At 47.1% G+C, this 25,105-nt stretch overlaps 1 protein-coding gene across 4 annotated transcripts in view; it reads right to left on the bottom strand.

Moving 5' to 3' along the window:
* The window catches only part of LOC146375404 (echinoderm microtubule-associated protein-like 6), a 70,772-nt gene that overhangs the window by 21,266 nt on the left and 24,401 nt on the right, over positions 1–25,105 (bottom strand). For all 4 annotated transcript variants that reach the window (XM_084948869.1, XM_084948870.1, XM_084948871.1 and 1 more), the window contains exons 2-15: positions 17,572–17,731; positions 12,520–12,618; positions 12,205–12,273; positions 10,195–10,380; positions 9,944–10,079; positions 8,142–8,215; positions 7,780–7,907; positions 7,318–7,455; positions 6,449–6,590; positions 6,261–6,375; positions 3,222–3,431; positions 2,971–3,138; positions 2,531–2,637; positions 266–384 (exon numbers count right to left, since the gene is read on the bottom strand). In XM_084948869.1, coding sequence (XP_084804995.1) covers positions 266–384; positions 2,531–2,637; positions 2,971–3,138; positions 3,222–3,431; positions 6,261–6,375; positions 6,449–6,590; positions 7,318–7,455; positions 7,780–7,907; positions 8,142–8,215; positions 9,944–10,079; positions 10,195–10,380; positions 12,205–12,273; positions 12,520–12,618; positions 17,572–17,731 — 1,851 coding nt within the window. The remainder of the gene's footprint in view (positions 1–265; positions 385–2,530; positions 2,638–2,970; positions 3,139–3,221; positions 3,432–6,260; positions 6,376–6,448; positions 6,591–7,317; positions 7,456–7,779; positions 7,908–8,141; positions 8,216–9,943; positions 10,080–10,194; positions 10,381–12,204; positions 12,274–12,519; positions 12,619–17,571; positions 17,732–25,105) is intronic.

The following is a 25,105-nucleotide window of genomic DNA, read 5'->3' as shown; positions in this document are numbered from 1 at the left end:
TGTTTGCAGTTTGGCCTGATGGTGGCAGTGTTGTCTCTCTGTTACACCCACAGAAACGTGTCCTTGTGGTTTCTTATTTTAATGTCTCGTAGAGGATAAATGATGATTTTGCTCAGCGGTGTGAATGAGATTTTAACACAACACCGTTATAAATAATATCTAATATAACATAATATCACTCAACTGCAGTAAAAACACGCCCCACGTGTGACCTTTAATGACATAAAGCTTGCATGTTACAACGACCACAGGCCGGCTGAGTTACCCGTGAACAAACTGCAGTCGCAGGCCTTGGTCCGGTCCTTTCTGCCTCTTCAGAGATCCAACCTGCTGCTTCTTCTCTCTGCTCTGCTGTCGCAGCTGAGGCAGGTCCTCCTTATACACCTGCGCAGACAGCAAACACGCTCCGACGCTCACGTGGAGGTAATCCAGACAGGAAACAGACATTTACACTGAAAGGGTTCTTCCTCTGGAGAGCATGAACGCCCAACACTGCTGCTGCTGCTGCTGCAGAGGATCAGAAGCTCAAAACACCTCAACGTACACATGCAATGAACAGATTTCAGATTCAGGGTGATTTTCACTTCTTATGAAGAGAATCGTATACAGCCATGCTGATTATCCCGAAACCTAATCTTTATTTACGCAGGAACACTGGCGACGGATAAAAACATCCCGGCTGAAATCTGTTCAATCAGCAGCAAAACAAAGTGAGGCAGCAGGTGCAGATGAGACAAAGAATCAGAAGCTTCAAGGCTGCAGGAGCTGCGATGCTCAGGAACAACACGTGCAGCCTGCAGTAACCAGCTCACCTTCAGCACATTTACCAAACATTTCATTGATTTTGCAGCTGATTGCAGGCGGATGGAGCTGCGAACCCCAACGCCTTTTTTCTCAAACTCAGTACGAGCTTCAGAGGAAGAAGAAATAACAAGTCTCCAAAGATAAGGACCGATACCTGCCCACACTTCTCTGATAGATGTGGGTCAGTGAGATGGGAGCACACCAAGAATAGCCCTGTAAATAAGCACATCGCTGAGCAGAGCGTTCAACCTGCGATGGCGGTAAAAGCTTTCAGCTTTGTGACGACTGCATGTGTTAGTGCTGCAAAGCTGCAGTCAGTGCTGTGTGTGGAGGCTTTGGAGGACAGGAAGTGGTAGATCTGCTGTCCACACGCTGGCCTGCTGAGCTGCAGACTGCAGTGCCTCCACCCTCAGCACACAGACTGCACCTGCTCTTTATGTGCCGAGGTCGAGTCGGCGTGTTTGAGACTTTCGCAGGGACCGGCTTTGCTCCCTGGAGGTTTGGGACTGGCAGCGCTCCACTTTCCCTTTGCTTTCATTTACAAAACGCTGCAGAGTCACGGCGGCTGAGCGTTTAACTGTGACCGCAGACGATTCTGCTGCTTCGACTTCACCTCCAGAGAAAATAAATCAAAGCCAAACAGCTCCTTGAATTCAGCTATTGACTTTTATTTTAATCTAAAGGAGAGCACTGAAACCTCTCTGCACTTACTGCTTAATAAACAGCACTTAATGCTGATGTTCATTTATTATGTTCATACCAGTATGAAATAAAGCAGGTGAGCGAGCCAGCAGCCTCTGCTCAGACACATCTGTTCGCTGGTGTTTGACAGTCTGACCATTTATCAACCGTCTGTGAGAGAAGAATGTTTCCAGTGTAAATCAGCCCATCAACAATAAAAACGATTATTATTGGCAACAAGATATCTATTAGCATCTAAGAGGAACAAAGAGGTCCTGGTCGGGAAAGTCGGCTCTTCCTCCTCTCGAGGAGTTCAGAATGCGGTTTGTGCAGAAGGTCTTCGACCCTCCGTGTTCAGCAGCGAGCGGCGGGTGGAGCAGGAGATGGACAGGTGTGAATGATGGATGGAGGCGGAGAGAGAGCCGAGCATGAAATCAAAGCGTCGATCTCTCGTCCTCAGCTATGGCTACGAGCTGTGGGCGGTGCCAGAATGACTGAAACTACACATGGAAGAGTCACGCCTCCAAGAGGGCTGAAACCAGAAGCAGAGGGCGGGAAGGAGCAAAAACGTGGAGATGAGAAGGAAAAACTGAAAGAGGAGGTGTTTAGGAAAAGGGAGGAGAGAAGGAAGCAGGGATTATGTGAGGGAAGGGGACAGGGAAGGAAGCCGGGCAGGCTCAGCGTGGGAATTTTAATAATCCACTTTTTCAGGCTCGAGCTAATTAAGCTTTTGAGCCAGAGACCAAGTCTAAACACACACACACACACACACTCAGCTCTATCTACAAGCAGCATACTGTTGCAACGCTGGCGGCGCCCTGCAAACAGCAGTCACAGGGACGTGTGCCAGGCAGCGGCTGGCAGAGGAGATAAGGCGTGTTTCATGATCACCATGGAAACTACACTGAGCCCTGCAGGCTGATGGGAATGAGAGCGAGGCGGACGCGCTGAAGCGCGCGCCGCAGCAGAAACATTCACAGCCGCTCGGCGGGGCCAGCGTGGAGCACCTGAGGCCCCCGACCAGCCGCCGCCGCGCAGGTCGTACCGGTCTGTCGTAGTGAATCTGCGTCTCCTGCTCGATGTCAGAGTCGAGCTCCGGGACGTCAGACACGTCGCTGTCCGACTCCTCGCTGTTGGAGTCTCCGTGACTGTCTGAAGAGGAGACAATACCAAAGACACCAGAGTCAGAATCACAGGCTTCTACTTTGCTTCTAATGTGTTTTAATCTCTTTTATTTTTACTTTTTGGTTTTTCACGTGCTCATAAATAAAATGATTTAAACCACTTCAGTTCTTCGGTATTGGCTTTACCTGCATAGTGCATAGATATCTGTACATGCTTTATTATTATTATTGTTATTATATATTATTATACTGTCCACGGCCTGCTGGGACCCCAGTACAGCTTGGATGGCCGAGCTGGACCTAATCTCTGGTGTTTCCAGCGAGCGTGTGCGGGCTGGACTCCTCCGTTACTCACGGGTACCTTGGATGTTGACGTCCGGGCCTCCGTTCATGACCGACTCCGGCAAAAACCTCCACTGGAAGAGGGCGTGGTCGGCCCCACCTGTGGTCAGCACCCACTGCAGGTCATGTGACCAGCGGACGTTGGTGACGTGGGCCGAGTGGCCGATGTACTTCTTAAACTTGGCTCCTTGGAGGAAACACAGGTTTGTTATGAAAGGAAAGAAGCAGAGGAAAGAAGGCGTGGAGCGGAGAGACGGAGGAGACGGAGACCTTTCCTCACGCAGGGGAAGCGGAAGAGCTTCACGAGGCCGAGGTCGTCTCCGGTGACGAGCACGGCGGCGGAGGGGTTGGCGTCCACGGCGTTGATCTCGGTTTGGGCTGAGTATTTAGGCCAGATGCCGCTGACCTCCGAGCTCAGCACGCCACTCCAGGAGGCCCAGCGCTGACCTTTGACCTCCTCCTTACTGACCAGCTTCCCCACTGCGGGAGGACAAGAAGAAGAAGACGGCAGTGACAACCGAAGAATAAAACTCATTTCCATAGTTTAGGGCGCCGCGGCCGATCTCTGTGCTGACGTAAGTGATAAACAGCAGCGCCACAGATTTTATCGACGCCGCCGCGCCGACAGAAGCAGATAGAGAAACGTGTTCACGGTGCAGATTCATATCTGCGTCGATGCCGGCGGCGTTTCTCTCCGCGGGTTTCTGCGTGTTTTGAATTTAAGTGTTGCAGCTTGTCCTTCACAGGTTCTTCATGAATATGTGGAGGACACAGGCTGAAGGAGCAGGACTCAAACAGGTCAGCCTCCTGCGCTCCGGTGCGTGCTCCTCCCTCTGTGGAGACCTGCAACAAGCTAAAAAAGCCTTTTTACTTCTGACAGAATCATTAAAATGTTTGTTTTTAGTCTGACTGAAGCATTTTGTGCAATTCTGAGATGCCAGTGTCGAAACAGGCTGTGCAGCTTTGCTGTCTGAAAGTTTACTGACAGCTACACAGACGTCAGGAATCTGTTCGACTCTGCAAAGAACCCGTTTTAAATGTCTTTAGGCTCTTTGTTAGCAGCAGCCTGTCACACACTTCATTAGATAACACAGTTTGACATAAAACTGTAGTTTTGCATCAACACGGTGGAAACTTGGTGTGTCTCAGCAGGTGTGCAGCGTATCCTTCAAGGGTCTAAAACCGTCTACAGCAGATGAACATCATGTCCAGCAAAGACCCAACACCGGTCCTTCAGCTGATCATCTGCTGTTCACTGAAGCCTCATCACAAATGTGTCGGTGAACAGGAGGAAAGGCCGAGGTCTGAGACAAGAAGACCAGAGCATCAGGTCTGATGGATCAACATCATGGTCACGTCAGTCAGTGGTGAAGTCAGCAGGTTTTTATCATATACACTGTATTTACATGTAAATACATGTATTTACATGTATTTACATGTATTTACATGTATTTACACGTGTGTTTGCACGTTTCAATAAATCATTGAAAGTATTTGCAGAACCAAACGTCGCTCCCACCGAAGGCTGTGAGGCTAGGCACTAAGCACTGATGCTCGCTAACGCTAACATGTCGACCTGCGCTTAAAGATAAGACCTTCATCAGGCTGCTGTGTCACCTGGTCACACGTGTGATGCTGTTGGTCGTGACCTCTGCACCCAGCGGATACCCGGAGTGTCGTACCGGGAACAAACAAAATAAAACGACTTGCAGGAGGCGGCGCCCCCTCAGGCCCCCCATGAGCCACGGCCCTGCACTGAGCTGTCAGTAATGAGCACGCTGCAGGTAGTGAAACTGTCCTCAGAGTACTGCGGCCCCTTTAACAGGAAGTCTCCAGTAAACTGTGAGAAAAAAGAGATTTTTTGATGGTCCGATCTCGATAATGAGGCTCGAGAGTCCAAAGTTAGTAAAACATCAGAGACGCATTAAAGTGACATAAAAGAGGCTGAAATAAGCCGAGTTTATTTATACAGCAGCTCATTAAACTCTGAGGCCTCACAGGGATATAACAGGCTTTGTTTTTTTAGTGGGACCCAAAATAGTGACGAATATCTTCATCATGAGAACAAAGACGTTAAAGCTTCTTATTACTGTTTTCGGAGCCTTCTTGAAGCTCGTCCTCGTGCCTCTTTTATCACGATGCATCCAGGATCCTGACAATGAGCTGCGTTTAGATCCCACACTTAGAAAAGCACATCGCTCTGATCATCAATATTAAACAACATCACTTAATTTCTTAAATATTATAAAAACATGGATTTTGACAACAACTATTGTTTTTATTCTTAAAATATGTGGACTGTAAATACACGTACATGACTTTAGTGTTTATATTTTAATATCTGATTAAAAATTGAGATTATTATTATTATTATTGTTATCCTGTAATTCAGAGAAGCGTCTCAAGTTTGATTCTTTAAAATTTCTGTACAGGTCATCCCTGTGAGCCAAACACCCGCTCTTTTTTTGTACCCTCACAGACCTGTATGATGTCACAGGGAGCCGATATCCCTGTGGTCATCTCTGGCACAGAAGCCACACCCATCGCTGCTTATAAGGGTCAGCCAATTAGAAAGGAGTTGCTAAAACAGCTTATTTCACACAGAGCATGAACTGAAAGCTGCACCAGGGCTCAGTATCAGATACAGATGGATTATTTTGAGCTGTAAATCCTCCAGCGTGTTGATATAATCACCTCCTCCAGACCAGCTGGAGGCTGGGGAGAGCGAGGTCTGGGCTTCTCTGCTTAGGCTGCTGCCCCCGCAACCCGGCCCCGGACAAGCGCAAGAAGATGGATGGATGTAAATCATCCACAGCTGCCCTAGTGGTGTTCAGGAGGTGGGAATGAGCAGGAGAGCTCCAGCTTCTGCAGACGAGCGCTACCTGCAGAGCAGACGGACGTCTCCAGCGCCCACTCGGTCCTCAGAGGCCGATTAAATATGAAAACACAGAGTCAGCTAAACCAGCGATATTAAAAAGAATGGATGCTGACATGGCTCCAACTTTTTTTTAAACATCAGCATTCTGCAAAAACAGCACGACAGCATATTCACAAAGATACGAGAGCATGGAGTCGGCGTCACAGGGTTCACTTTAAACTCAGTTTATTTCTGCTGGTTTTATTTCACTTTGTCACTTTAACGCTTTCAATGTTGGTTTAGGTTTTGTAGGCCCAGTGTAAGATAAAGAAGGATTATTTTGAGCTCCAAATCATGCAAAGCTACTCAGGCGGAGGCCAAGAATAAAAAGATGGTGAGAATGAGCAGAATCAGCCCAGCTTCAGGTTTGACCTACGACCCCAGAGACTCACGGGGCATCCGGTAGAAGAAGCGGTCTCCAGCTCCGTCGTTGGTCTGCAGGATCTTGCTGTCCAGCGTCCAGTCCAGGTGAGTGATGAAACTGGAGGACTGGCTGCACTCTCCAACCTGCAGACAGTCAGAGACGGAGTTAGCTTCGCTTCTAACATCTCAACCTTCTTCGCTGTCTCTCCAACACGACCTTCTTGTATCTCTGGGCGACAGCGTAGATGTCCACCAGTCCATCGTTGGAGCCGACAGCGAGGTAGGCGCCATCCGGCGAGAACTTCATCTCGTGGATCACCTCCTTCCTGTCCTTGATGTGAACGACCTCAGTCATGTCTCTGAGAGGAGCGGAGACCAGCACACGCATACGTTACAAAAACAGCGTGACTGTGTTTGTACAGCACATTTAACGTAAAGGTTTGTTCAAGTTAAAGGCCAGAGAGTAGAAATGAGTTTGCTTATAAGTAGAAATCTTAAAAGTAGAAACGGGTCGGGCGGTGAAATGGGACGGTATTCGATATTCCAGAGATTCGGAGTAAGAGCTGAAAAAGCTGCATCGCTCTAACTTTAAGTCTAAATCCTAATATGGCCGCGATGCTCTGACAGGAGCGTGAACACGACTAGGATCAGACCGGTGCAGCCGTGCCGGCACATTTAAAATCTTTAAAACAATCAAATCAAGCCTAAAACTGACAGGAAGTCAATGCAGTGACTCCAAAACTGGAGTAATCACATGTTCGTGTCCCAGACTGATGGATGCATGACGCTGAGTGGCCAACAGAGGCAGCACAAACATAACAACCTGTTTTATTCTTTCACAAACATAAAATTAAATTCATGTTTATTCTTTAGGTCTTTAAGACATTTTAAACAAAGCAGGAGTAACATATGTAAAGAAAGCAGTAATGGGCCAAAACTAGAGCCTTGGGGGACTCCACAGGACAGAGAGAGGAAGAAAATCATCAACACTTTACAGAAACAGCTGGATTAAGACGTGTGTGTGTGTGTGTGTGTGTGTGTGTGTGTGTGTGTGTGTGTGTGTGTGTGTGTGCGAGTGTGTGTCACCTGACTCTCAGTACAGTGAAGGATCCGTCCTTCATGCCCAGAGCCAGCTGGGATCCGTCCACGCTGAACGCCACACTGCGCACCGCCTCCTCCATGTTACAGCGAGCGATGAGGGCGTGATCCACCAGACTCCACAACCTGACACACACACACACACACACACACACACAGAGGTGTAATCAACAAGTTAAATTTATAATCTTTGATATTTTTAAGAAAGGTACAAATGCAACATGATGTCTCCATGAGCTGATTTCAGGTTGTTTCACGTTCAGATTTGTCAGTTTTTGTTCATAACAGATGAAAACAAAGTGATTTTGTGAGGAAGAGCCAAAGCAGCACTCGGTGTAAGGATCTGTATCACTACACCGAGCCCACTCTGCTCGTCTCAGCTCTGTGCTTCCATTTTCACACTCAGCCACAGTAGCTTTGCATGATTCACAGTCCAAAGTGAGCACCGACCTGACGGAGCGGTCGTCGCTGCCGGTGACAGCCAGAGGCTTTTTGGGGTGAACGTCGAGCGCCCACAGCTCGCCCTCGCTGTGTCCCTGCATGATGAGCAGCGGCTTGTCCCGGTCCCGCACCATCACCTGCACACGTACAACAACTCAAGAGCAGGTTTTCACATTTTAAAGCACCACATGTGCTGTTTCAGTGCTGATCTGAGCTGCTAAAACTGCCTGACATTAAAAACTCTTCACAGTTTTGATTAATGAGAACATTTTGTTGCCTGCGTGTCAGCAGGAGGTCTTTACAAAAATAAAACTCTTTGAAACGCGTCGCCGCAGGGAGGGAACAGCGTGAGGTTTCGTCTTCTTCCTCACCTCAAAGATCTCGCTGTCCTGCGTCCCTGCCAGGATCCGGTCGGCTCGCCAGCAGACGCTGCGAATAGACAGACCTGAAGGAGGGAGGAGAGGAAAGGAGAAGGTAAGGTGACACAAAACTGTCAAAACATCAGGAGAAAGACAAAAATAAAACCAGTGGAGATGAAAAGAAGCAAACAGGAGAAGAGTGGATAAAAATGGAAGACGACAGCGCTGCAGAGGAAGCAGGTCCTCGTTTCAAAGAACTCGGTGGTTAAATCCACTAAATAAACGAAGACGAGCTCCGCTGTCGCTGGCTGCTGGAGGCTGGAGAGGTGGCGGTGCAGCCAGGTGAGGGTGGACGGAGCTCCATGAACCTCTGGACTGCTTCGTTTTTTATTTTCACTTTAAAAGCACCAAAAATGATTCGGTTAGTTTTAGGAAAAGAATCCGGTTCGACTGAAACGCACACCTGCACTACAGCAGAGACACGTGGAGACTCATCCCATCATTCATCTCAGTTCAGAACACCCCCAGGAGGAGCGCAGGAGGTGTCTGATCAGAGGGAGATCTGGACTTTGTGAATGTAGTTCAACCTGCTGACTCAGCTCGGCTTCAACCTTCGTGTTTTTTTAAAGTTTTGCTGCTAAAACTGCTTTTTTCCACCATCGGAAATGTAATTAGCAGAGCTGCTCAGCAGCTCAGCGCTCGCCAATTAAGAGCATCTGCTGTGCTCAGCATGTGATGTTTTCCTGTAATGTTGTTAGAAACTCCGGAGGTTCAGCAGCCAAAACGGGCCGACAGCAGAGGAGTTTGTGAGGCACGTGGGAAATAACTGGGAAAGATTATTTTTTCTTCAGCTTCAGACGCAGGAAGAGCGCGGCACACCGCGGGAGAGGAGAAGGAAGCAGAAACAAATCGACTTCCTGTCCACGTACAGAGCACCGAGAGGCGAAGAGGACGGGGCTCGTCGTCTCATCGGGCGTGGAACTCCAACATTTTTAGGCGCCGATATATTAGCAGCCTTTCAGACTAATCCACCATGAGATGGCACGTTTGTATCTGTTGGGTCACGTCGGTCAATGTAAGAACTCGGACGGATTCAAACCGTTGAGCGTTATAAGAAACAAGGAGAATCATGCAAAGCTGTCCTAGAGCAGGATGCTCCCACATTTCCTGTCCACAGATGTCACAGCGACTGGTTTCAGGATGTTTTTGAGGAGATGAACTTTGACAGTTAATCAGAAGCTCCATCGTGTCTGCAGCAGAGATGTGTTAAAGAGGAGAACTCGTTTCAAACTGACAAAACCTTTCATCTTTTCTTCCTTTTTAACTTCCTCCTCAAAATCTTCAGAGAGGAGATTTTAAAAGGAGGCGGTGGGATTAATGGCTCGCCCTCGAGCTGCTCCTGAAGGAAGAGCGTACGTCTGCACCTCCTGCTGGGCAGCGACATTTAGGAGGAGGGGGAGGCGAGGGATTCAAACAGCCACCACCTCTGGATTTGAGCTGAATCAGGTCAAATAAAGATGAGAAACTTCCTCATTACTGAGGACTCCTCAAAGAAAATCAGGTCATTTTAAAACCTTCAGCTGACAAAGAACCGTCGGGACGTAAGGACCGTTCCTCCTCATTGTTTAGAATAGAGATAAACCCGCCCCTCCCTCCCACCTGAGCCCCTCTCCGTACCTTAACTTTGCAGCCTCAAACGAACCTTTTCTGTTAAATTGTGTTAGAAGCTGAGACCTCGTCCCTGTGTGCACCTGTGTGATACAACACTGTCACCTTTGCTGCTGTAGTGACCTGCGGTGCCCCCGTGACCGTACCTTTGTATCCCTGCTCGGCCTCTCGCAGGTCGATCTTGGTGATGGGTTTGAAGTCGACGTCCCACAGTCGGATGCAGCCGTCTCTGCCGCCCGTGGCGAAGCCCTCCTCGCAGGAATACATGCTGAAGATACCGGCCTGAGAACACACACACATCCACACAATGAAGCAACGACGGACCCACGTCAGCCAGACGTGCAGACGAGTGTCACGCTGGCCTTCTGCTGCGACGGGAAGCAGAGGTGAGACTCACGCTGTGGGCGGACTGGACCGTTCGGATCAGGTTGAGTCCCTTCCAGACGTAAATGTCTCCGTTAAGCGCCCCAGAGTACGTGATGTCATCTTTAGCCGAGGCCACACACAAGATGGTCTGCAGGTCGCCCGTCTTCCCGAAAATCCCCCGCTTTGGCGTGAGAGCGTTACCGCACAGGGACCAGAACTGCGAACACAAACGGAGGCGGTCAGGAAGGAGACGGGGAGATACCTTCTTACTGTTCGAGGCCAGATCTGCGTCCTAGACTGTATATTAACGATGGACTTAGTTTCAAAAGCACATGTAAAGAGTGAGGGGAGGGGCTAACTGAAAGACCAACGGGCACCAGAAGTGTCAATCACACAGTAGCCCCGCCCTAAAGCAAGCCCTCCCTTTTCCTTCTTTCTGACTCTAATTTATGAAGCACAGCATGTTTTACTGTGTCAGCACAAGACGTCCCAACAAATTCAGCTCAGACCACCGGCCGCAGTGAGCATGTGAAAGGTTAAAGTTATGGTATGAAAATCTGCCGCCCTCCCTGTCTGCATAAGAACCTCTGATCACCTTGACAACGGCTACATCGAAGCAGCCGATGTAGCCGTTGTTTTAAAAAAAAAAGAGTTTAAAACAAAACATCAGAATGTTTGTTTTAAACTCTGCAGCGTGTCTCTCACACACACCCGTGCTTGCTTCTTCACAAACATTTCACGTCGGCCTCCACAGAAGCAAACATGGACCACGAAGTGGCCACCATCCGGCGAATCAACAGGTTAGAGGCGTTCAAAAAGCTACATGAAGATGTGATGAGCATCATTGAACATTTCATGGAGGATGGCTTTCAGGCTTTAGACTGCCTCAAGGAAGAGTTTCTGGAGAGCGATGGAGACACGGCAGAAAGTGACGGAGACGCGAGAGAAAGCGAGTTCAGTGAGAGCGAGCCTGAAATGCTGCCGGATCAAACTTTCCCTGAGAAGGAACCTGTGGCATCATCTGCAGACATCGAGCAAGCGGCCCGTCTTGAGAAGACGCAAGCAGTTTATCCTGGAAGGGAAGTCGTGACTCTTAGTGAAGGAAACCAAACAGTTGCTCCCGAGGGGAAACCTTCAGCGTCTGAAGAGCGAGAACAGGAATCTGATCCTGAGATCAGACCTCAGATGCCCCAGGACAGAAAACGCACAGTCAGCCATGACTGTCAGGATCTGCGGCGGGAACAAGGAACCCAAACGGAGAGTGCTGAGGACGCACCTGCGAGAGGGTTACTGCACATACCACTGAGGAGAACACTGAGAGCACTGGGAAGGAGGCTTCAGGAGGCTGGGGAAGAGTGATCTCCACCAACTCACCGAGCACGCTTTGGTCGTGTTTGTGTTCAAAACAGCAAATAAAAAAGAAAAAACTAAATTGTCCTGGATTTGTCTTGTATTTAAATCCGAGTTACAGCAGTGAACCATGTAAAGGTGCTTTTTGATATCTGGACTGGACTCTGATTGGATGAGAGAAGCTGAACTGGGAGTTGTCTCCAGGTTTTATATCTGCTTCCTTCTCGGCTCTTTAGAGCAGCGGTCCCCAACCCCCGGGCCTCGGACCGGTACCGGTCCGTGAGTCGTTTGGTACCGGGCCGCGAGAGTTGAGGCTCAGGTGTGAAATGTCTGGTTTTCAGGGTTTTTATCGGTTTTCAGCGTTATTTTGTTATCGTTTTTATCGTTAACTCGGTTTTCCTGGGTCTTTTCACGTGTGTTATGAATAAATCTTCTTTTTTTCGGTACCGGTACTAGTTTTATTTTGTTGTATTTATCCGCGACACCTTAAAGGCCGGTCCGTGAAAATATTGTGGCGTTCAGAGGAACTATTTTATTACCTCGAGTGAAACTAAGCAGTTACATGAAGGTGGAGAAGGTAAATGTGCTGACCAGTCATATTTCTGGGTAGGAGGAATACGTTAGAGCCATCAGGGGATGTTTTACTTCCACATTTCTGGAGACGAGCACAAAACGACGATTTCTGCGTTACCTTGATGTGCTTCACGCCGCAGCTCACCAGACGGCTTTGCTGAAATGGATCCCAGCAGATGTCAAAGATCTGGAGAACAGAAGAATCGTCCGTTATCGGGTTTATGTGAAAACGTGTGCATGCACAGTGGAAGTACGATGAGAAGGAAACACTTTCAAACTCTGTAAAAGATTTTTTTTATTGAGATCTGATTGGTGTGTGGTGCTTCACGCTGATTTTCTGTCCCGCTCAGATGGCACCGCCCAGAGGCTTCGCCAGACGGCGGCAAGCGGCGAGGCTTAACTGCAGAGGAAGCTGATTGGTGCACGCTCTCACCCTGTCCGAGTGTCCCGTGGCCGTGGCCAGGATCTTCCCTCTCTTCCACTCCCAGATACACACCGTGTTCTTGGCGTCCAGGCCGACCGAGGCCAGCCGCTGCGGAGGAGAGACGGGGACGGTTACGCATCCAAAATGTCTACAAACAATTTAAAAAAGAGGCTGAACGTGCAGAAATCTGACAGCTTATCTGCTTCATACGTGCAAAAGCTTAATGCAAGCTGACAGAGGGCGGTGCTCCCTGCTCGATCAGCCTGACGCTCATGTGACGTGTTTGTAAGTGTAAATATAGCAACTCTGCAACATTTCAGATGAACTCAAGTTTATTTCTAACGACCAAAACTTTAAAGCGTTTTTAAAGGTTTGCTTGGAAAGGCTGAGGTCAAAGGTTAACGGGAAGAATACCTGAAAGGAGCGTCGAGCTGCTGCGCAAACAGACGTCTGCGCTCCTTCGGTGATCAAAGACTCAGCAGATCATAAAGGATTCAGCTTCACAGCAGTCCAGCTCAATAAATCAGCCACAGCCTGCACACTTGATTTATTATTAAGCTGGAGTCATGATTATTTTATTGATTGTGTGTTTATTTTGATTTAGCCTGAGATGTTCAGTCATCCAAAGTCAGTGCCAGGAGCAGAAACTGCTGGCTCAGCATTTACAGAGTCGCCTCACAGCTCAGCAGCAGCGACAGCGTTTTCATTAATATCACTCACGTCCACAGAAACCAGAACCAGTGCAGCTTACTGGCAGTTTCATCACCGTCTGACCTCAACGACACCTTCAGATCTCGTTTACCAGCAAACGTTTGATGTGTTTTCAGCATCAGACCTTCCAGAGTCGTCCTGCTGTGACGCTCACACACAGACTTCAGCTTTTCCAGGCTCCACAGTTAGAATCACAAATCAAAACCAAAGTAAAAAACAGGTTTTTAGTGTCTTCACTGAGTCCGTCAGGAGCTACCAGCAAGGACCGTGTCCAGGTCACTGCCAACACTTATTAACAGGACTAAGAGCAGAATTCCCCTAATTAACCTCTTAAGCCCCAACGCCCCTGATACGGGGAGGAGATCAGGTAGGTTTGGGGCTTAAGAGGTTAATGGAATTTCATTTTATTTAACTTACAGTGTTTTCCTGTAAATACACGAGAATCAGGAGGAAATAATCCCACCGTCAGGAATTAGAAGTCGTTTGAATTTAAATGTGATTTTGCAGAAGAACATTGTCTCATCGTACATCGTAAACACTCGTCAGCCACATCGTGGCGTGCACGAATCCTTCTCTTATAATAAATATGTTGACGTGCACGATGGGTGCTGTATTATTCAGCCGACCTTTACCGCTCTCTCTTTTAATGCTCGACCCAAATCTAAATGATTAGTTCTTCTTTCACAATCGCTTTGAAAGGAACGCCTCACTCCCTGTAAAACACCTGGAAGTTAAAGTTAGGCCCCCCCACAGTGTGGCTCCGCCCTGCAGACAACACTGCTTTCATTTCTATATGTTTAAATTCCAAAGATGACAAACCGTCTTCAGACTGAAGGACGTTTGGATGGAAATGTCATCATTAGTGAAGCGATGTTGGGCCTGTCGACAGATAACGATGGCGGGTGGCTACAGAGCTGTGGAGCACAGGAGAGCTGGAGGATGATGGTTAAGGTGTTTTCGTGTTGACGGTCCCTAACGCACAGAAATGCCACCAAACGGCAGGAAGAGGACAGCAAGAGCACGTCTGAGATGGTCGATGAAGATGGTCCTCAGCTCCGGGTCCACGCCCACCTTCAGGTATTCGGGTATTTTGTAAGCTGAGCTGTGCGTGAACAGAGCTGATAAACCCGTCAGCACCATCATCATGTTCTCCGTCGTCCTCAGGTCGTCTCTGTGAGTGAAGGCGGGTCTGACTCTAAGCTGCTGTTATTTATGATTTCGCTCTGACTTTACAGCTCTATTGATTTTCTTATTTCAGCATCAGTTGCTGAGAAACAGTTTATTTACAGCGCACGCCGCCCACTCACACCCAGGGTTATTTCATATGTTGGTTTGTGACGCGTTTCATTTTCCCAGCCGCAGGCTGACACGACGGGAGGGACCTGCAGGGACGAGGGGAAGGATTCGCTCTCAGGCAGCCTGAAGTTATTCTAACGTGTTGACACGACACCGAGTTTGGCGTCTGTGGCGCTGCCGTCAGACGCGGCGCTGCCGGTAAACTCAGAGCGACTCCACCAGGTTTGTTTGCTGAATGAGTCACGGTGGAGTCAGCGGGAGGGAAAAGGAGGCGTATAAAAGCAACTCCAGCACTGCAGGTGGCTGAGAGGGAACTATTTGCTCAGGCTGCACACACACACACCGATGAGTGAAATCAAACATGCAGAGAGATGTGCGTGCACATCCCGTACTACATTTAGGTCAGGAGCAGAACGAGACAGTCAATGGCAGAACAAATGGAGCGTCTGCATCCTGGATTACAGCTCCTGGGAATCTGATCGGACTAAAAAAAGTCCGGGAAGCACGAGGACACAAACGTCACTACACGTACGAGTCTACACGTGATCGCAGTTAAAATGCAAACAATGCTTCAGGAGCAACGCGCTTTAATATTCACATTTACAAAAGCCAGAAATCTGAACCTGGACTTGATCTTGACCCATTTTCAGGTTTCAGAGTCAGCTGATGTCCTTCAGCAGCTTTGCATGATTCACAGTTCAAAGTAATCCTTCTTTATCTCATGAGCCTCAGTGCAGCAGTTGTAACTCCTCCCCTCTCTAAGACAATGTTCTTCTGATTGGCTGTGAACATCCAGGACTGGAGCAGGAGATATGTGACTGCAATGAGTGAAAGGCACCTTTATTAAAACTGCACATGTCACAGAGACGAGTGGAAAAACCCACCGGTGTTTAGAGAGCTCATCTTCCGCAGTATAAGGAATAATAATAACGCTGTTTTAATAAAAGCATCACACTGAGGACGGCACTGATCAGCCACACCTTAAAGCAGACCATCTCCTGCTACTGTTGCTCTTCCTGTTGACCAAAGCACGTCATGAATCGAGCTCGTGCACTGAGGTGTTAATCACAATGTCTGCTAAAGGCTACACGTGCCTCAATATTCAAACTGCAAACGTACAATCAGCCACTGGATGGACGGCTGTTCATATTCTGATCTACTGCAACATTAACTGCTGGTTATGACAGAAACACGTCACAGAACGAGCGCTCGACGTCTCTCCGACCCGACGCGCCCGAGAAGACGATCTTTAATCAGCCGTCGGTCAAATTCGAATCAGGTTTTGATTTTCAGCAGCTCCTTTAAAATACTGACAAAGTCATCGGGTAACGAGGTTGATTGTTTCTCAATGTGCTGCAACCAGCCGTGACTTGGGGCTGACCTTTAACCCTGTCCCGCTCTCTGGTCCTGCCTCACTCAAACCGGAGGATAATTTCCTAAATTAATATGATGTTGACTTGAAAAGACTTGAAAGCAGCGACTGAGACCATAAACTGATCAGGAGAGCGCTCACTGAAGCCAGACGCCCCCTGCTGGCCATTACAGAGGATGTCCATCTGTTAATATGCTCTGCTATGTTCTCAGAAAGGGTTTGAGGCGCACGATGAAGAGTTCAAGGAAGCTTTCTAATTGGAGTTCCCAGAAATCCAACCAGGCAGGTGGGATGTGCAGGAAAAACAAGTCCCGTCCACGGAGGCGTCACGTCGCAGCTGCTAGCATCATCGGTGTCCGATACTACGGAGCACCTGCAGATGTTTGTGGAGTCCTCAGAGGTGTTTCAGCAGCACGATGGGGTCGCACACAAAGCATTAATAACTGTGGCGCTGATTCACACAGAGAAGAGCCCTGTGAGGACACGAGGGTCTGACACGAACTTTAGCGCGATGTCTGCGTTCTTCTTCCAAAGAATCAAAGTGCATCGTGCCAGAGTCTGAAGACCAGGCGTGCTCGCCTCTGACAGAGCGACCTGCGGTAAATCGATGCAGCTGTAGAGAAAATGATGTGAGGTTGACGCTGTGTGTGAGTTTAGGACAGGTGGGTTGCACCGCACTCATTTTCCACCTTTGACTGTAAGTTACTGAACCAAAGTGATGGATGATGTCATTATTTTTATCATCATCCTCTCAGCTCACTCTGCCCTTTTCCTGCCCCTCCTTCCTCTCACCGAGTCATTCTTCTATGACCTTTGGGTTGATGCGGGAGTGCCCTTCAATGACTGAAACAGCACACACACACACACACACACACACACAGATTGATTATTGGGCTTTGACTGACCCCGATAAACTTCATAGTGCTTCATTATCTCTGCAGAAAAATTTACTGCCCACAGCCCTGATGGACGACTAAATCTTTGTCACGTTTCTAAAGCGGAAATTTCAAAACTCATCTGACAAAAGCCGCCAGGACACATTCAGCCTCAGAGGTCTGCTTATCGTCACATCAAGCATCATGAGGGCCCCACGGGCAGAGAGTCATAATCTGGGTCCCAGTAAACCCAAAAAACGGGCCTCAAGTCCTGTTACTAAGCAATAATATCAGTCGACAGCACCGATGAAGGCGTTTATGTGGACCACAGATTCCCACTGGGCCACACGGGCTTATTTACTCAAAACCACAGACGGTATCAAAGATGTCACGAAGCCTGAGAGTGCAGCGAGCGCAGGCTGGATGGTCCTTATTTCTAATGTTTTACTCAGTGTGACGCAAAGTGTCGCACTTCTAAAGGAGCAGAAATCTTGTTGCTGTCGCCCCCTGGTGCTCATTAAGAATAATGCAGGATTTTCATCGTTCATGCTTTTTATGCTGGATGTGTTTGTGTGTTTAGCATAAATGTCAAATCTTTGTCAAAATCCTTCACATAGAAATGATCCCACCAGCTGCAGGGTCTCAGTGTTGAAGATTACATTACACTGCATGCTGTAGATTTAAGGTGGATTATTAATGCAGCTCATTCATTTACATGAAAACTAAAGAGTTTCCAGAAAATTTGCATTTGATTCCAGCCTTATCTTTAAAAATCATAGTCTTAGACTGTGTGTGTGTGTGCGTCACCTGTCCATCAGCGCTGAATGCGAGGCAGGCGATGCCGTGTGTGTGTCCGTCACGCAGCAGTGACACGGTCTGGGCGGTGAAGGTGTCCCACACACACACATACGGATCCTTGCCCACCTGACCCGTCGCCACCAGGGAGCGCTCCGGGTGCAGCGCCAGGCTGAAGGGAGGAAAGAGGCGGAGACGTTAGAAAGACAAAGGACGGAGGGGAGGAGACAGGTAATAACACAGACGACCAATCAGAGAACATATGGCTATAAGGTATACGCAGGTGTAAAGGAGCACTCAAAACTTTACTCAGGCAAACAAAGAGCTGCTTTAAAACTACAACACACCCACGAACATCACAGCAGTGACTGTGGCAGCGTTTTTACATCATTTTAAAGATTTAATGTTGGAACCGATTCGTCACTCGCAGCTTTACGTGATGGATTTGGTATCACACAGTGGGCTGAGCTGAGGTTCATGTGTTAGAAGTGATGAATCATCATAAACATATATAAAAATAAACTTTTTAATGAATGTTAGAGTGAAATGTTAAATGTTGTCGTTGTTGTGCTTAAATCTGTAAACCTTGTTTTAACCTGTATGTTTAGAGATTTTTCTGTTCCCCACATCGAGGGTGGGGGAGCAACAGCACACTGCATGTAAGGTTCTGGGTCCTTATTTAGGGAGGATGTTTTACTTCCTGCCCTTTATGGCCTCACCTGTGCTTGTGTATGGTGAGACTGTTAAAAAGGGGTTGAGCCATATGCAGGGTGAGGGGAGGTGACCCTTTGCGATCAGCAGGAAGTCACACAAAAACACCCACATGCACACACACACACGCACACACAAAGTCAGAGTGCTGCTCTGAGGATCTGACCAGGCTCCCCTTGCTAGCAAGTTGAGCTGCGAGGCGCAGACCCAACAATGCAGTTAAAGGTGAAAAATCGACAAAGATCAACCGCCATCTCGACGTCTTCCAACAGCGTTGCCTTCGACGGCTGCTCAAGATCACATATCGGGATCGCGTTACTAACGAGTCAGCCGCTCCACGTTCAAGTCACCAAGCGCTGGTTCAGATTCGCCGCTCACATCCTTCGGCTACCGGACCCGAGACCCGCCCGTGTCGCGGTTCTGTGGAACCCGAGGAATGGAAAGAGATGGCGAGGAGGACCCAAAATAACGTGGAGGAGTACGTTCCTTGAAGATTTACGCTCGGCCAAGCTGTCATGGGATGAAGCAGCAACTGCCGCGATGGACCGAGTTCGATGGCGTTCTCTTGTCGCCCGATGCGCCGATCGGCGCGGGAGGATCGTTCTTCATCTCCCTTTCAGAGGGTCAATGTTCTCCTTTGCAGACAGCGCTATAAATACACCTGCTGCTTTAATGGCATCATTATCAGCACACACACACACACACACAGTCTCATGCTCTGTTATTGTTGTAAAAGTCGTGTTTCGTGACCTTCGCTGAGTCTCCTCACTGTGACCTCACAGACACCAGTTTATTTTCTGTCTCCTGTTGGACAGTTTTGTCCGTCCTCTCAGATCCGGTGTGTGACACTCATGGATCCATTTTGCTGCTGCTGTCAGCCAATCAGCACAGTGAGGCGGGCTGGGCTGTTTTAGCCTGCTGGGATGGAGGCGGCACGCGATCCCACAGGAGCTGGAAAACATGGCTGGATAAATGTGGGAACACCGTCCTTATCCTGCTGTCAGTAAGAGGAAAACTGAGGGGAGGCTTGTTTCAGTCTGATAAAAAGAAGGCTTATTTTGAACTGTGATGGTAAGATAGAGCTGAACATGAGCACAATATTTGTTTCAGCTGTAAAAGTTGAACATTTAATTGTTGATGCTCCTTTTTACCCAGCCTCAGCTCCCGGGGTCGACTGGGTCAAAATAAACTGCTCCCATTTTTTGTGCGTTTACATTTTTATGAAATCAGGATGTTATTGTGTCTCCGTGTGCTGGTTCAGAGGATAAACATCTGGAGGAACAGCAATAATAATAATAATACGAACAGATTTACTCACAGGGGCTGATGTTCAACCAGCACGCTCACTGCACTGTGGTACCTGTAGCTTAACCTGAGACCTGTGTGTGTGTGTGTGTGTGTGTGTGTGTGTCTCTGTGTCTATGTGTGTAGTTTGGAAAGGTCAGTGCATGCAGAGGTGTGTGACACACGGAGCAGCCGTGTATGAAATAATAGAAGCAGAAATAGAACAGGTGTGTCGGCCACGAAGCTCCATTGATCTCGGAGATGGTATCTCTCTCCACACACACACACACACACACACACACACACACACACACACACACACACAAGCTCAGACGTTCCTTCTCAACCTGCCAGCCAATGAGCCTGCAAGCTGCCGCGGTTGCTATAACAACCGTATTGCCAAGGGCAGGGAAGCTGAGGTCTGAGCATGACAACTGTGGAGCCAAGGTCACACACACACACACACACACACACACACACACACACACACACACACACACACACACACACACACACACACACACACACACACACACCTGAACACCCGTCTCTACTGGATGATACCCGACAACTTCCAGACGTCTTCTTCTTTGGTTTTTTGTCGTAGTTATACTCTACTCTTTATCTCACTGACATTTGATAAAACCGAGTGTGTGTGTGTGTGAGACTGTGTGTGTGAGACTGTGTGTGTGTGTGTGTGTGTGTACAGATACAGAGTTTATACTCAGTAGAAATGAATTCTCTCTCACATCCTTTCACACCCATGAGTCTGAACAGAAGGTCAAAGAAGGCTGTTATGGGCCGGATGACTAATTTACAAAGTATTAGAGAAAAGGTGGTCTAAAAATAAGAAAATCACCACATAAATGTGCAGCACTCACAGATGGGGGAATATCCTTCACTGTCATGTGAAACCTCCAATCAGAGCCACAGAGTGACACAAGCTTCAGATGTAAACAATGAAGCCAGGGTTAATGTTCTTTAAAGGTACAGTCAGCTTGCCTTTAGTTAAAGTAACATGGTTAGCACGCAGCACGCTGGGACTGAGTTAAACAGCAGCACACACACGCTGACCTCTGACCTGGAACCTAAAACCACACACACAGGCTCACAGGACTGTCTCCAGGTTTGTCTACAGACTCTTAATGAAAGATGAGCATCGATAAAACTAAAACTGGGCTTTGTGACGACTTGTTTCTGTGTTTCCGTGTCTGCAGTGTAGGGCTGCCACAAACGATTATTTTGATAGTCGACTAATCAGATCATCATCCATTGGACGTAAAATGTACAGCTTATCCAGTCGTTAAGTGATGACGTGACGAATCTTACTTCCGGGCCTAAAGTAGTCTGCGTTTAATATGGCTTTTGTGTTGTTAGCATGTTTAATGTTTTGTATTTTCTTCTATTTAATCTCAAAAGGCTCCTAAAACAGTCAGTGATCACTGTTGACCTCCCTCGGCTTTTATTACCGCTAATCATTTATTTAAGCTCAGTTTGTAAAACCTTAGGATGTAACTGCAGCCCAGCCCATGCAGCAGTATATGAATGACTAACCTGGTATTGTGGATGGATTATCTCAGTTGTTCTCCTGGCTGAAGTTTGGTCCTTTTACAGCATCCTGCCATGCGATTACATTTGTTCCTGACCACCGAGAACACTCACGTTAACTTTTATCCAGTGGAAAAAAAGTTAGCTTGTTTATATTATGCTAACATAGCTGTGTCGCTACCGATCACGTAGCACATCATTATATACCTGCTAGCCAAACTTCAGTAACCCTACAAACGTCACTGCTGTTTAGTTTTCTGTCTTCATTTATGTTGGAAGTGATAGCAGAGCTGTACGTTTTAATTTGTTTCCAAAACCCCGCAGTCAGGACATGCTATATTGTATTTAGATAGAAGCTAGCGAGCTAACTTCCTGCTAACTTCTAACTCCGTTAAATGTCATAAATTCCGTTTTCATGGATGCCTGGATGTTAAACTCAATTGTTACACCTGGTAGAGCAGAACGCTGATCATTTTATTAAAGATGAAAGATTTTAGACAGTTTTTCAACTCTCAGTAATGCCATAGTGATCGTTTGATATATGGACCTGCAGCAGAGTTTAGGCCCAGACACGGCTAGTGACGTCAGACTGAACGACCGGATTGCACCAGCAGCATCTGCTCTTATATAACTATCATTAGCTTACAGCTTTAAGTGTTTAAGGTATGTGCTAACTAAAAATAAAGACAAGATGATCGTTTATTAAATTTAAATGAAATTTGCAGATTGTTTCGGTGAAGTTTAATAAACTCCTTGCTATCTAAAATATAACAGGACACAGGAGTATATTCTGAGCATCTCACACTTCTGATAATCAGCTGTCTGCTTGACGTTTATTCAGCTGTGTAAAAACTATAACTTTAATCTCAGCCAAACAGATTTACTCAGGAACAAATAACATACCGAAAAAAGCCAAACAATAACATTTTTAAGTTATCTAAGTGACTTATATATGTTTAACCTGAGTAGCCAAACGATTTGCCGGGAGTCCGGTGTTCTCAGCGGCTCTAGTGAGCTTTGTCCCCGGCTAACTATCGAGCTAGCGGGTAACAGACGTCTCTGAAAACGTCGGAGCGCTTTTGAAAATATGTGGTGTCTTGATAAACTGAGCAGATATTTGAGGTTTACACAGCTGAAAATATGTTAAACGTTTATTTTGTGACCCAGAAAGAATAATAAGAGTAATATTAAAACTAACTAGCTGCCGCCATTGTTGGAAACTGAGCTGGGCTGCGCTATGAATTCTGGGACACAGCTACTTCTTCTTCTTCGGGGTTTAACGGCAGCTGGCATCCTTGTACATGCAGTGCTGCCATCTTCTGTTTCAGTCCGTTATTACACTCTTAAATCCTACTACTTATTCCTGCATCTTTTGGGATCTTACAAAGCTTCAAACGACGCGTCGACTATTAAATTAGTCGTCAACGATTTTGATAGTCGACGTAATCGTGACTAGTCGACTAATCGTGGCAGCCCTACTGCAGAGTGATGCTCCTCCTCTTCTCTAATAACTCATCCTTCTGTCAGCTCATCCTTGTGTTCTTCATCTCTTTTCACGCTCTCTCGCTCACACATCTCCATCGACTTAACGACTTACATTCAGAGGACTCGGTCCTCACAGTGTGACTTCATTAACAGATTTATGGCCTCACAACATGAGTAACACAAGCCCACACACTCGAGCACTTTGTGGTTATTTATAGCAGCTGCACTGATTTGCTGCTAATAATAGCCTGAGTGTGCAGCCCCAATAATGTGATTAATAAATGATTCACCTGCAGAGAGCGTGTGTCTGAATGTTTGGCACAAGAAAAAGCTGCGAGTGAACGATCGGATGTTTTCTTTCTGCACAAATTTTTAATGCTGTTAATGAGCAGATTCATGCTTTAAAGGATCTGTGAGCAACAGCTCCTTTTTTACAATAATTTGAGCTTTTCCATACATATTATGGAAAATTAAAAGCCTTTTATATATTTCATGGAATATTACAAAAATCAGACTTGGATAAAATATGTGTGCTGTGTCTATCCCACTGAAGCCGGGTGGCTGCTGTCTGCAGGAAGCCTGGCCGCGAAGGCGTGTCTGAGGAAACGTTACAGCAGGGTTGGTTGGTTTGTTGCTCTCACAGAGGCGCACACATCCCGACTCAAGCATCGGCCCTAACCGCACTGTCATTCATTCACTGTTACACTAACAAACAGGGTCGCCTCTTTACTGTCCAGAGGTTTACAGATGTGGGTGAAAGGCGGCGATGTTCTGCAGAAAAACAAACGAATCCCTCATGAAAGCCAACTCTCTGATATGGAGGCTCACCTGTGCCGGAATATTCATTTATTCTTTTTAATGAGAATATTTTGTGTTTTTATTCATTTGGAGTTCATTTTATATTAAATATTGAAGTTAAATGGGACCGCTGGACAACAGCTGTAAAAGATTTACATTAGTGTGTATTGTGATGTTTGATTGGCTCACCTGTGTGTGATGAGGACACGATGAGAGCGGGAGTCCTTATAATATTCACGTGAACGCTGTGGTCATATGTTCAGCTTCATAATTATTCTATAAACGCAGTAACAAACTGTCCGACAGGCTCGGAGCATACGGGGCTTCCTTGGTCTGATTTTGAAAGTTGTTACATTTTCATTACGATCTCTTCAGACAACGTCGACCAAAAAAACCAAAATCGTTACTCTAAATTTGAGGCACATGTTTCATACGTGTGTTGACTGTAAATATGTTGTAATAACGCATCACTCTGACGAATGATGACGTCACTGTTATGGCTATTCGAGGGGTTTATAATGAATCACATGACATGTTTTCCACCTGAGAGCAGAGCTGCATATTTCCCTAAAATTCTCTTATTTTTCTAAATATGCAGCCTGAGGTGTTGGAGGAAGGCTGGGCCTTCGTTTACAGGGATAAGTGACGACGATGATTTTAGTGTAAAGAGTATAAAAGCATCAGCGTCTGCTTCCTGCTGATCAAAGCCTCGTCGGAGAACGAAGCGCCGAGCGGCCGCTGCTGCCAGCGGGGAGATCTGACTGAAGAGAGGCAATCTGGGAAACGTTCACATAGGAATTAATTTGAACTGAACACACACACACGCACACACACACACAGCCAGATAATTTATTATTCATATGGCATTTACAGTATTCATTGGAGGATGTGTGCTCATTCCAATTTAACTGGCACCATTACAGCTTCTTTCTGTGTGGACAAATGTTCATCCATCAAAGGACATTTGTGCATGATGAGGAGGGCTCACAGATTTATGATTGGAGGGGGGGGCAGCTCTGCAGAGAGAGGAGCGAGTCTGAGAGAAACAGGAAGTTTATTTATTTCCTACTCCCAGCATGATGAGACTGTAATGAGCTGGACACGACCGAACGATTTTAACCTCATTTGCATTCAGCAGTGAATGATGGAGTCTGTCAGCAGTCGACACAAGTATCATCTGAACATGCCAAACAGCATGAAGTCATAAGATCGCTCTGGTTCACAGCTTTGATCAACGGATTTTCACATTTTTCAATAATAACCACAGAGCGTGTGTGTGCATTAGGAGTACTGCAGGTGCTGCAGTCAGCTGATCTGCTTCACGTCTGTGCAGGCTCTCAGTCATGCTTCACGCCACGTTTCACGTCTCATTGAAGAAGCTTCTTCAGCTCTGAGAGTCTCAGGCATTCAAACCCCAGCGCCTCCATGCAAACAGGAAATGGAGATGGTTCACCTTCAAAATAAATGTTGTGCCATGTAAAACATGTTGACTGTAGCACAAAGTTTTACTTTGAAGGCGAACCTTTTTCGAGTTTTACCACCACTGTGTGAGTGGTTAGTGAGCATTTGCAGACCAACAGAAAAACTACAGGTTACCATGGAAATAGGCTCGTAACCAAAGCAGTCACTGGGTGATTTTTGGTACAGCGCCGTCTTTGCCATTGATGTCGTCCGGCGAGGCTCAGATGCCTCCATGAGCCACTCGTTATCCTGCCATCTG

Source organism: Perissodus microlepis, chromosome 13 (genome assembly GCF_051167445.1).
Source record: "Perissodus microlepis isolate ML-2025 ecotype Zambia chromosome 13, ASM5116744v1, whole genome shotgun sequence".
Lineage (NCBI taxonomy): Eukaryota > Metazoa > Chordata > Actinopteri > Cichliformes > Cichlidae > Perissodus > Perissodus microlepis.
This window is presented reverse-complemented; position numbering and strand designations above follow the sequence as displayed.